At 32.0% G+C, this 13,052-nt stretch overlaps 1 protein-coding gene across 2 annotated transcripts in view; it reads right to left on the minus strand.

Moving 5' to 3' along the window:
- The window catches only part of LOC129216894 (homogentisate 1,2-dioxygenase-like), a 72,534-nt gene that overhangs the window by 17,020 nt on the left and 42,462 nt on the right, over nt 1–13,052 (minus strand). For both annotated transcript variants that reach the window (XM_054851111.1, XM_054851110.1), the window contains 4 exons: nt 6,980–7,079; nt 5,315–5,436; nt 4,976–5,080; nt 2,764–2,890 (listed from right to left, as the gene is read on the minus strand). In XM_054851111.1, the coding sequence (XP_054707086.1) occupies nt 2,764–2,890; nt 4,976–5,080; nt 5,315–5,436; nt 6,980–7,079 (454 nt within the window). The remainder of the gene's footprint in view (nt 1–2,763; nt 2,891–4,975; nt 5,081–5,314; nt 5,437–6,979; nt 7,080–13,052) is intronic.

Genomic DNA, 13,052 nt, shown 5'->3' on the forward strand with positions numbered 1-13,052 from the left:
AAATATCAAAAAAAAAAAAAAAAAAAAAAACTGAAAGGTATTACAGAAGATAAAACCTAAAACTTTAACCTTATAAGTTAAACATCACTCCAACATTCTTCGTATTATAAAAGAGTATTTCAAAGTATTAGAGAAAGAATTTTGAATAAAAATATTTGTTGTATTACATCAGGTAAAAAAATTGATTCATAACTCAACTGATGTTTTCAGAGTCACTATTTTGTTGCAAAATTTAGTCCCTTATTTGGTTTAGTTTTCCTTATTACATCAGCACAAAAATTGCAAATAATTGCATACAGACATAGATGTAGGGCTTACATCTCGCCCCTTTTTCAATGTGAAAGACATGACCTTATGGATTAAAGAATAACTGACAATAATTTTTTGCTGGATTTTATTTTCATCCATAATTGTTACATAAACTGTATTGAAAAAGGGGATCCTTGTAACCGGAAAACAAATGCGGGCAATAATTTGCAATTTTTGTGTATCATTAATGTTTTTTTCTTTTTCAATTTACTTTTAGCAAAAAGGTAAAAAAGTCTTTTAATGCATTAGGAGTGAAAACTGAGTTATAAATACAATATTTTTCAAAGACAGAGTGGGGGGAAAGAAGAACTTCAGAACATATTACTGCCAGAGGTAATTAGAATGTAGACAAAATATTTCAAGCTGAAAATCCTTTACTTTCTTTCCCAAACAAACAAGCAAACAAATTAAGTTATAAAAACCAAGATTTTACAGCAGTTATCAAGATTTGCAAAAATAATTTCCAATTTGGAATAAGATTTTTAACTAGTTAATAGTTGCATTGATAAAAGGACAAAATTCGAGTAGGAGCCAGAAGCCTGTTATTCTCCCAATGGTATTAAACTCGATTGGATGGAGCATGGGTGCCACTATAAAAATTGGCCAGGACTGAAAAGCGCGTGGCTCCATTTCGCGACACCAAAATGTTAGCGCTTAGTTTGTTTGATGTTTTAGACATATATAATGCTAATTTTTGATGCTGCAACTATATAGTAAAACCAAATTGTAAGATTAAGTAAAAATTAAAACCTAAATAAAAAATAACATATCATTGTCCAAGATTTTTGGGAGGTAAAAGCAGAAAAAGAACTTAATAATAAAATACAATAAAAAAAACTTACTATTTGCTACTGCAGAGAAAAAGCTTCAGATTTTATAGTTCATGTTACATAAATAATTCATATTTCATACAAAAAAATAGTAATTAAAAAAAATTCAGGTATGAGATCTTGGCTACAAGATGCATTGTGATAAAAACTTTAATAAAATTTTCCAGATTAAGATAAGAATGGTTGAAATCAACAGATTGAGTGACTTATTTAATTCTTTTTTTGGGGGAAAAAACAGCTCATCTTTTTAACTTTAGCAGATGGGCCAGTTTTTTGTCCTCAGAAGAATAAGACCTTTTTTTGAGAGTGAGAGATTCAAAAGTAAAGATTTGTTTCATCAATAAAAATCATTTTGAACATGGAATAAAGAAATCCGATGGCCGAAATTTTTGAAAAGACGGAATTCCGTCCCTTGGACGGAAGTGTGGCAACCATGGGATGGAGTAGAAGTAATTAAGCTTTAATGCAAAAACAGACTGCAGGAAAAAAGTAGTTCCTGGGTTTTTGAAATCATGAGATCTTTCAATAAAAAAAATGCTGATTTTAAATACATACAAGGAAAAAAGTCATTAGCAAAATTAGTGTATGAACATTTTGTAGGGATACCATAATTTATGTAGGTCAATTTTAGACTTTCTTTCTATTATAATGAAAGATTGGAGGGAGAAGTGAGGCTACTGGCTAAAGCTATGCTGATTAACTTTTGTGTCACTCTTTACAAAACATTTAGCTCTCTTGAAATGTCATAACACTTTTTGTAATTTTCAAATAGGACATTATTATTTTGCATCAAATAATGTAAAAATGAATGAAAAGAATTAAATATAAGTTTGAATGCTAAATATTTAAACAAAAATTTACCAGCAATGTTTTGTACTGAAATCCGACAATTTAAGAAGTTAATCGTCATACTTTTGTGCAGAAACATTGTGAAAACAATCAATTTTTCACTCTCAGAAAGGGTTTTTAACAATCTGGAAACATACCATATGCTTCACAATGCTGTTCGTTACTGATTGATGACCATAAAGCTGATCTATCTCTAATCCATCTACATGATGGATTGGAGTTGGCAAAAATCATACACATAAATAAGTATAGAACCATAAAACCTTTTGGGAACTTAGGAACCACCAACAATATTAAAGTAGCAATCATTTACGTATTAAATCATAGAGAAGTACAGATATTGTGCTATGGCACAATATAGTTGCAGTTTAAAGCTTCCAATATAGATGGAAATATCTGCAGTAGGGGCAGAAAGTGGTGCAGTTTTCACACATGTTGGCTACAGGCAACATTGCAACACAATTTCTATCTAAAAATCTAGATATTTTTCAAATACAGGCAAGACATCATTCTACACGGGGGTTTAAGATCTGGATGTCTGGTATAATCCTAACATTACGCATACCTTATTTTAAATCAAAAGTAATTGTTTGTGTAAATTGTTTAGAGTCAATATTATTCTTCAGAAAGTTTTCCTGAATTTTATTAGAATGTCACAAAGAGCTCCATTATCTGCCACAGAGGTAGGCGACTTCTTCAGAGTTCAAATCATGACCATAGTCATTTTGTCATGTTTCTTCTATGATCTAAACTCTATCACGAAAATAATACTCACTGTGATAATATGGCGGCCTGAATGTTCCCTCAGCAACACCCCACCTGGGAGGAAAGATAATAAAATCTGCCACAGCTATTCCTTGTCGTGCAGAAGGACAGGTCAAGACAGTGAAAATGGATGGGTCCTGCAATGAGGAAATCATTTATTAACAGAGCAATATTCACTTTCAACACAAAGAATGGGGAATTTTAGAGTAGATTAATTATCTGAAAACTTAAAAAAGAAAGGGTGAGGGTGGAATTGCAAATGTATAAAAAAATACATTCACACATTTGTACTCAAAAAGAAAAACAAACATAATTTGTTCTAATCCTTAACTTGAAATTGTGTGGAAGGAAAAACTGAAGAATTTATTTGTATTTCATGCTTATATCTACTGTTTTAATCAAAATATTTCAATGATATTTTACTTACCTGAAAAATCAAAATTTTATCTAATAAATGGAGATTATTTCTATGACTTTGACAGACAATTACTGATCTTTGGATTGATATTTTGAGCTCCCCATCCTATTACTCTTCAATGTAAATTAAGAAGAAAGGCACAAGGAACTGATTTTCAGACCCTTTTAAATTTCTGAGTAAAAATTTATACTGTGATTTGTTAGGTCAGTTTAAGCAAAAAATTTTTTTCTCAGGATAGTGCCTCTTTTCATTTCTAGAGTGTCTCCATGAGTCTTTTCTAGGTATCTTAGAAGTGTAATGATCTAAGATTTGATATCAACAAGATCTGAAGGATTACTTCTGAGCACAGAAAAATTCTTAATATTGTATTGTTCTAATAATGCTGATGAAAAATTTAGTTCAATAAACAATATAGTACTGGTTATGCTACTCTGGAAAAAAAAATCAAAGCTTTTTTTCTCTCCTTTAGAGTAAGAAAAAAGTAACTGCAAATCTTTCAAAATAATAATAATAATAATAATAATAATAATAATGCTTAATTGTCCAGTTTTATTGTGTGGTTTTTTTTTTTTTTTTTGCATTGAAATTGCAGACAAAAGATTTTTTTTTACTGGATCCAGTGTTTTAAGCACGTCATTTACATATTTTTCTCCTGTGATCTTATCAATCATACTAATCAAGACAATAAAAGTAAAAATATTTTGGTACCTTAACAATGGATAATGAAATTTCTTTTACAGTTGTATAACTAAAATTAACTGCATAAAAGTGATTTAAAATAAACAAGAGCAGGCTGGTAAAAACTGTCTGCTTGTAAATTAGATGCACATAACATAGTAAAATATGTCAGCTTGTGTATAGCCCCTTAGAAGCTAACTTCCAAAAGTTCAAAGTAATGATTTTCGGCATTTCATAACTGAGTCACTAAGTCGTGGAAGAGTGAAACTATTGCTTAAGATTTTGTAGTAATTTACCGCCCTAATCCAGGGCTAAGGCAGAAATACTTAAAATACACCACCAGCTCAGTTATTCCATCCGAGGACTGCAGTTTCGTGCTTTTAGCACTCATCAGCACGGAATAGGAATCACATGAGCTGGTGACGAAAAACCTCTTAAGGAAGCCTAGAGAGCCAAAGAAACTGGTAGCTAATGTACCGGTGCAACCCTGCTTTGCCATCAATCTTTGAGTTGAACCGCACCATTGCTGCAGTCACTTATCTGGTGTGCTAATTCTACATTAGCTACCAGTTTGTTTAGCTCTCTAGAAGCCAAACCCTTAAAGGGCCCCTTAAGAGGTTTTCCGCCACCAGCTCATGTGATTCCTATTCCGGGCTGATGAGTGCTAAAAAGCACGAAACTGCAGTCCTCGGATGGAATAACTGAGCTGGTGGTGTATTTTAAGTACTGCTTAAGATGTTAATTTGTGTCCCGACTATTTTATTGCATTATCCTTATTTTCTTGAACATGGTCGATAGGATCTGCAAATATGGTCAAGATAAGTAAGCCACAAAATAAAGGACACTTTGCATGTTGCTAAATGCAAAACAACTCTAAGTGTTAAACTTTACTTTACTTGCATATGATAGTTCATTAAGCTGACTTTGTATGTAATATCTTGTTCATGGCTTTTTGATGACCAGAAATGTAATCCTCATTATTGACTCATTTTTAGAGAATCAAATTATTCTGATAAAAGCTCTTCCAAAAATTCCTAAATTTTTATCTACAGAGCATTCAGAAAAAAAAAAAAAAAAATAATAATAATAAAAATAAACCTTCAATTATTTGGAAACAAACACTTACGGGATGGTCAAAGGAAACTGAATTGATGGCCATGAAGTTGGAAAGGTTATATTTATAAGGGACATAGTTGCCATGCCAGGCCACAACATCAAATGGAGAATGATTCTGGAACGAAATAACAAATTATTTAAGCATCTAATAAATATGAAAAAAAAAAAAAAACACTAGAAAAGTTTTTTTAATAGTAAAACTAAAAGAAGTCGGGGTAAAAACGACAAAAGTGAATTGCATTTTACAAATTAGAAAAAAAAAATAAAATTAAAAAAATGCAGTCAATTTCTTTAAAGACGTAGTAAAAACTTTTAAGTTGAATTAAACATACAAAATGTATAGAGTTACCTGATGAGCTGCAAAAAGTTTTCCTTGAAATTTATTGATAACAGTATAGTTTTCTATTTCCCTGTCTTCATAAAGAGCAACAGGAGTAAGAAAATCTCGAGGGTTCGCTAAACCATTTGCACCTATATAAAAATGTTATTTTTTGAATATAATTATGAAATAAGATGAAAAATACTTAAGTGAAGAAAAAATAAATGTTAAAAAGAAAAAAACATAGTAAAAAAACAATGTTTCAAAATTATTGTAAACATGTATTTTGCAGTTATAAGGAATTTTTTTTCCATGTAGAGGAAACATGCACACCGCATAGGTGACATTTTTGCAATTTTGTGCTTTAATAATATTGTTTTTATCATTTACTATAAAATAACTTCAATGTAATAGTTTCATATGCTTTTTACTTTCTTCTATATCTAATATATAGAAGAAAGTATTGGATTCGTGCAAATTTTCGAATTTCGAAGGATTCGAACGTTTTGAGGTGTGCTGATCCCATTTCGACAATTTTTGGAAAATGTCTGTCTGTCTGTGTGTGTGTGTGTAAGTGTGTGTGTGTATGTGTGTCACGTCTGTGTGTGACCAGTTTTTTGTGGTCGCTCTACAGCAAAAACTACAGCAAGAAATTGAACGAAGTTTGGTACACATATGTGCCCCTATGCGAACTTGTGCCCATTGGTTTTTGGCGCGAATTCCTCCAAGGGGGGTGGAGCAATGGGACGTTTTTTGAGTTACGCGTGCTTGCTATTCCTCAGGAAGTAACTGGCGGAATCAAACAAAATTTGGTCCAAATGTTGCCCCTAACAGGAGCAGTTGCTGATTCAATTTTGGTGTCAATAGCTCAAACGGGGGTTGAGTTATAGAACGTTTTTCGCCGTCAATTGTGACTGCTGTATCTCAAGAAATAACGAACGGAATCAAACAAAATTTTTTTGACAAGTAGCCCTTAGTGGATATAAGAGCTGATTTTATTTTGGTGTCAACAGCTAAAAAGGGGGGTAGCGCAATCGCCCGTTCTTTTTTTCCATTGTGAGTGCCCTATCTCAAGAAGTAATGCTACGTTCTGTTTGAAATTTGGAATATATGTGAATCCATACGTAAACAGGCTTTGGTTCAATTTGGATGCCAATCGCTCCAAGAGGTGTTGATTTATTTATTTTTTTTGCGAATAAAAATAGCTTTATTAATGCAACAATAAGAAAGATAAATCGTAATAGATTGTCGTCTGCGTATTTCTCGTGATTTTAATTGTATGGAAATGATAGGAAATATTATCTCAATGATTTAAAATTTTTAACTGTTGCCATCTTATGTTTGTTAACAAATAAAATATTTCTAATTAATTCAAGCAAGGCTTTTAAAATAACTTTCAATTTTCGCTCTTTGCTTTGCTTTTGCAATAATTCAGACATTGGGATGGTCGTCAAGTTTTTGCATGTGTAATTTTGTTTTTGTTGGGAATATTGCTTCCTCGTCAAGCATGGGGAGGGATCAAAAAAAGGAAAAATATAGAAGAAAGTTTCGTGATGGCCACAACATACTAGTTTTTTCTTTGCTTTGAATGTTATGAATAAAATGTCAAAAAATTGACTGAAATAATTTTAGTTTCAGAATTTGAGCATTCCTACTCAAAGTAAGGAACTTCTTCCATGAATTGGAATACGTTACCTATAGGTCCCAGATAAGGCAGGTTGAAATGTGCATCAAACACTTCCAATATATAACCACGACTGGGTCCTTCTACGCCAACATTGAACTTCATGCCTTGCTAGAATGAAATGGACACAAAACAATCCTCCTTACATCATTGGCAATTCAATTCTGAATAGATTATTCCATTAAGAAAAATTTAAAAAATAATTTAAAAAAAAAGCTTTCATCAAAGTATTTTTAGCAAAAATTCTTATACTTCAACTTTTAGAATGTGAGTATATAGTGATATTTTTACAAAAATAAAGAAATTAATAAATACAGTGAAAAACGTCTAACAAAAAGCTGAAGGGACCGAAATAATTTTTCTTGTTAAAAGATTTGTATTAAATTGCACATTATACTGTACGGACCATTATATCACTGCGCATTAACCGATTTTCCATGTTAAGCGTTTTTGTGTTAAACATGTTTCACTGTACATAAATAAAATCCTAGAAAAGTTTGCTGATACAATTTAGTTATATGCATTTATATTATTTTAGTATAATATTAGAACTGCACATGTGCCAGTTAATTACTTTATAATTTTTGAAAAGAAAAGAAAATTCTTACTAATGTGTTGCAGCTCTAATGTAAGATTTTGGACTAATGAAAACCAGTTGAACACTCGAAAAACATATTGGTACAACAACAGCTTTTGTAAGAGTACGCAAGGTAGAATTTAGGATAAAATTAGGGCAATAGAATATAAAATAAACAAGTAATCTGCTTGTATATCTGGTAATAATGGATAAGAGAGGTGGGAAAATTTTCTAGAAAGAAGAGTCAAAATTTCAACAAAATAACATAAGGAAGGATCAGAGAGCCATTTATGAGTGAGAACATCCAAACAGGGATAGCAGTGCATGCAGCTGTTGTGAATAAGACAGTCTGACAGCCCTTTAACAATTGAAATGTTTTAAGTTGTTTACACAAAGTTTAATTCAAAGTGACATTTTCTCTTCTTTTTAAGAGAAACTGAGGACTTACTGCTGATATATTTCAGGAAATCAATATCATTAAAACTCAGGTTGGAAAATTATGCACCAATGGAATCCTAGCCATTCTGGCATAACGGGCAACGAACCTGCTGATCAGCTCGCTAAAGAGACTTCTAAACTATCTTAAGTCTTACTTTTATCCGTTCAAAAGTGTTATTTTATGATAAAGGACAAGATAAAAGAGAAAGTCATGTGTACAAACATGCTAATCAAGCTACAGGAAAATCCTGAAATCTTTTGACCACACATATTACTCAGGAATTTCCCAGGAAAATTTCAAGGGTAAACTTTAGAACTGCTACTTCTCATGACTTTTTATATGAACACTTACAATTCAAAGATGATGTTTCTTCTTCCAATTGCCCCCTCTGTTCTACAAGAGACTTAACGAATTTTAACCATCTTTTGGAGAGTCTTTGTTTTCAAGTCAAAAATTTTTTTGTTGCCGATTTTTTATTAGTGTTAAACTTGATTGAACCATGCATGGAGACTTGGACTTGTCCGTGACATAGGATTTAAAAAAAAAAAAAAAAAAAAAAAAAAAACAGGAAATGTTGGTAATTCTTTCTCGCAGTTTCTGTGCATAGACGTAGGCAGTTTTTTAATTTTTTCATAAGCACGCTTTATTGTTGAATTCCTAAGAGAGAGTTGAATTCCTAAGATCATAGGATGATGCCTGATTTTTCCAAATATACATCAAGCTAAGCACGAGGTGCAAAAAAAAGTTACTGAGAGAGCAAAAGATATTCAAGTGGTGGAAAAATAAAAAACAATTAAAAATAAAACGGCAACATTTTAAGAAGAAAGAAGCGCATGTAATGGGGAATTAAATGTTTTGGCATGAAACAAATGCATCCACAACACATACACTATGAACTCAGAAGTACAAGATTCTACAGTTTATTATAGACTAAAACCATTTCCAAGATATTGAGATATCGACATTAAATTATAGTGCCCAAACCAGGGCTAAGGCAGAACTACATGCAACATACTGACAGCTCAGCTATAACATCTAAAGACTGCAGTTTCGTCCTTGTTATAAATTCATCCATCTGGAATAGGCAATAACCATGAGGCAGATGTTCTCTCCTTGAAGCTGAGATTACAAACTAGTAGCACACCAAAGGAAAAAAAAAAAAAAACAGCAATTATAGGACACCTTTGATGATGTTAAGGTAAGGGATGGGGTTCCGTACCCACCTCCAGAATTTTTTTTTGAAATAGATGTTCCAAAAAAAAAAAAAAAAAACAACTTAACTTGAGACAATCTTCAATGATTTTAAGGGTGGAGGTTTGGGAATTCACAAAAGGGTTAAGTATCTGTGCGTGTGTGCGAAATCAATTGCCCCCTTCTTGAATGCTTTCTGGATCCGTCCTTGATTTCACAGTATTTCGTCCAAATGTAGAGTCCAAAATATGACTTCTTTTGCCATAACTACTTGATTTACTGTTCGATTAGCAGTTTTATTTTGAGTTTGCGTATTGGTAGGACTAACTCAAAATAAATTCTGTGCTAATCAAACAGTAAGTTAAATAGTTATGGCAAAAGAAGTGTCATACTGCGAACTCTACATTTGAACAAAATACTGTGAAATAGCACCATAACAAGGACAAAATTGCAGTCTCTGGATGTTCAGGGTGGCGACAGGAACTGTGAAAAAAAGTTCCCTGGCTTTTCCCTGATTTCCCTGATTAAGTTCACCAAATTTCCCTGATTTGCGTTACCAATGATAATGGTTTTCTTTCTTTGCTCTACTTGAAATCCATTGCATGTTTGTATAAAATGCAGTATTTTAAACATTTTAAGTTGTCTAAAGTTGTTGAACTAAAGATATATTTAAAAAAGATGCTACTGTTTTAAAATAAAATGGTTAAAAAAAAACATATCCAAGTCAATTTTTTTGGGGGGAAAAAAACCTACAAAACAGTACATTAAATTTTTCTACATGGAAAGATTATAGAAAATTAAAATTAAAAAATATACTCTACTTCTAGAAACCTCTTAGCATAAGAATTTTAAGAAACTATTAAAATTACTCTTAAAAACATATGTGTATTTATGATAGAACTAAAAGGTAGTTGAAATTTTGTAGAAGAAGAAGAAATAATGTAGTTATTCTTATACAACTTATTGACATTTTTATGCAAAACAGATGAAACCATTTGACATCCATTCATAGGGAGCTTTTCTCTAATCAAGAACCTAGGTTTTAATGAATGAATACAGCATTTTAACAATAAAAAAATAAAGATATTTACTTAAGTACACAAGTTAACTCTATTTCAAATTATTTCAGTATGTAACGGAAAAAAAATCTTAGATTGCCAGACTTGCCAACCTAGACAAATGAAAAATCCTGCAATTTGCATGATAAAGCCTGCAATTTTATTTATCAACGTACCGACATATCAAAATCGCAATAATATCTTACTTTCAGAACAGAAAAGTTTTAATCATAATATGCTAAGATTAAAATGATGGCATTGTGTTATAAACGAATTTTTTTACACAGAAAATATGGATTTTATACACAGAAATAAAACAATTTGAAGTTTAATTATTCTTTTATTAATAGAACTAGTAATTAACTGTTGAGGTATAATAGCAAAATGAATACTATTAATCTAAAGCATTTCTAAACAATTAATAAGCATATACTTGTCAAGATATTACATTTGATAAGAAAATTTTGCTTTAAAAAAATATTTTATGATTTTAAAGAATTAAAAGTGCAAGATTTTGCCTTTTTTAAAAATAAATCATCAAACTTTTTTTCGAAGCAAGGAGCTTTCATTTTGGACTTGACTGTCAGCAAGCTTTCTAAATTTTCATTTGATAACTGAGAACGAAACTGAGTGTGGGTTTTGGTTACCATGCTAAAAATTCTCTCGCATTCTGCATTACTGTGTGGTAAAGTAAGCAGAGAGAGCATAAATTTACATAGCAGATCATATTTTTTTTCAGTATAATTACTCAGTTTCGCCCACTTCACATCCATTCTTTTTTCAGTTACAATATCCTCAGGCAAAGCTTCTACTTGGAGAGAGCAAAACTGAACTTGCAGTTCATCTAGTAATGCATCAGAACTTTGATATTTTAGAAGCTTTGTCAACACTGGAAATTTTTGGCAGAAGAACTGTACACTAGAAAATGAAGATGTCTCTAACTTATTCAAGTTCAATACTTGAGCATTAATTAATACTTCATCATTAAATGGGAACTTACGATACATATAATCACAGACAGTAGTGAAATAAATCCTAACTGACTTAAAAAACTCTTTTTTTTTACTTGGTTTTAAGGATTCCACCACTTTTGAACATGTTTGTCCAATCACAAGATCTGAATCTAACCTCTGATTTTCCACACTATGATATTTTACATCTAACAATGAAGTACTGGTTTTAATTGCTGAAGGAACAATAAATCTGGATAAAACATTCCTAAAAGTTGTAATTAAAATTTCATGAAGAATATGTATTTGTGGAGATCCTGACTGCAACTTGACATTGGGTTCTTCAAAAAGTGGTATAGTATGAGTTAAAAATAAGCAATAGGCTTTACTTAAATCAGAAGTTAGAAACATAAAGATTCTTTCTTCTCTCGAAAGAATATTTTTGGACAGTTTATGATCACCAACATCAGGATCTAATTTCTGTCTTTTAACAGCGCTAGATTGAAAATTAGCTCTAGATGATGTTGACTCTACTACTTGCATGTTAAAACGGCTGCTTGTTTCAGAGGCCTTTACTTTTGGAATTTTGTAATCTTTTAAAGTATTATTTGAATTAGGCTTGCTTTTCAGTTCTTCTTTGAAAAAAGATACCAACGGATCCCACTGCTCCAACAGGCGTTTTAGAGAACGCCCTAATGAAAGCCATCTAGTTGATACATGTTTTATTATTTTTCTTGTCTCTGTATCATGCAATGCCTGAAATTGCTTTAATTTTTGTTTTCTTTTGGAACTTTTATCTAAATAGTAATATATGTCAATAACATATTCCTCGACATTTACAGGGAGCATAGCTGCACCTTTTTCAGCTGCGAGATTTAAAAGATGGCAAGGGCAGCCAATAACACATAAATTGGAAATGGTTTTACTCATAATGCCAGCAGCACCAATTTTTTTTCCTATCATCACAGGGGCATTATCAGCCCCGAAAGCTAGGCAATTGTCCAGATCAATTTGGTTTTCATTCAATGCGCTTAATAAAAGATGAGATATGTTTACCCCAGTTCCATCTGATTCTAAAACAGGTGAACACAGCAAAGAAGACTCAATTTGCAATGAAGATTCATTATAATATGTGACACAAATTGGATATAATTTACAATCAGTTTTGTTACTACCATCAGTAGCAATTGAAAAAGGACTTTTCTTCAGTATTTCCACAATACTTTCTTTTTCAAACTTTGCCATCTCTTTAATGACTACAGTAGTTTTGGTCCTTGCGCACCCATATTTTTTTGCGATATCGCTATCGGGGAACATCTTTCGGAACAACGCTCCAACGTGATCACTAGCATGAATTGCGACATTATGCTCCACAATAAACGTAGTAAAAAGAGCTTCCGCACGGATAACATTCAAGTCTTGATTAGACTTAAGGGCATCAAGTTTTTTATTATTTTTTAAGCTAGCCGAGTTCCGTGTATGTTTCTCTGTGCTTATATGTTTTTCTATGTCAGCTTTACCTCGATGCAAAATGGAGAAGTCACAGGCACAGGTGGAGCAAAACGCAAAGTGTTCGCCTTTTCTTGACGATTTGATTGACGGAAATTGTTCAGTGTAGCTTTTGCTGAATGCCGTCCGATATTTTTTTGACATCGTTTCGCACTTTACAATTTATATTACTCAACACGCAACACAACATACATGTACATTTACAATTTACATTACACAATTCGCACTCGCACCGGCCGACACAAACAACAAACAAGTTCTGACCACGTGAGCTAGCAGGAAAACCGTCAAAGTTAAAGTTATTTTAGTTCACCTGTTTCTTCCAATGAGACACGCTACGTGATCAACGACGTACTCCGT

Source organism: Uloborus diversus, chromosome 2, assembly GCF_026930045.1.
Source record: "Uloborus diversus isolate 005 chromosome 2, Udiv.v.3.1, whole genome shotgun sequence".
NCBI classification, from domain to species: Eukaryota; Metazoa; Arthropoda; class Arachnida; order Araneae; family Uloboridae; genus Uloborus; species Uloborus diversus.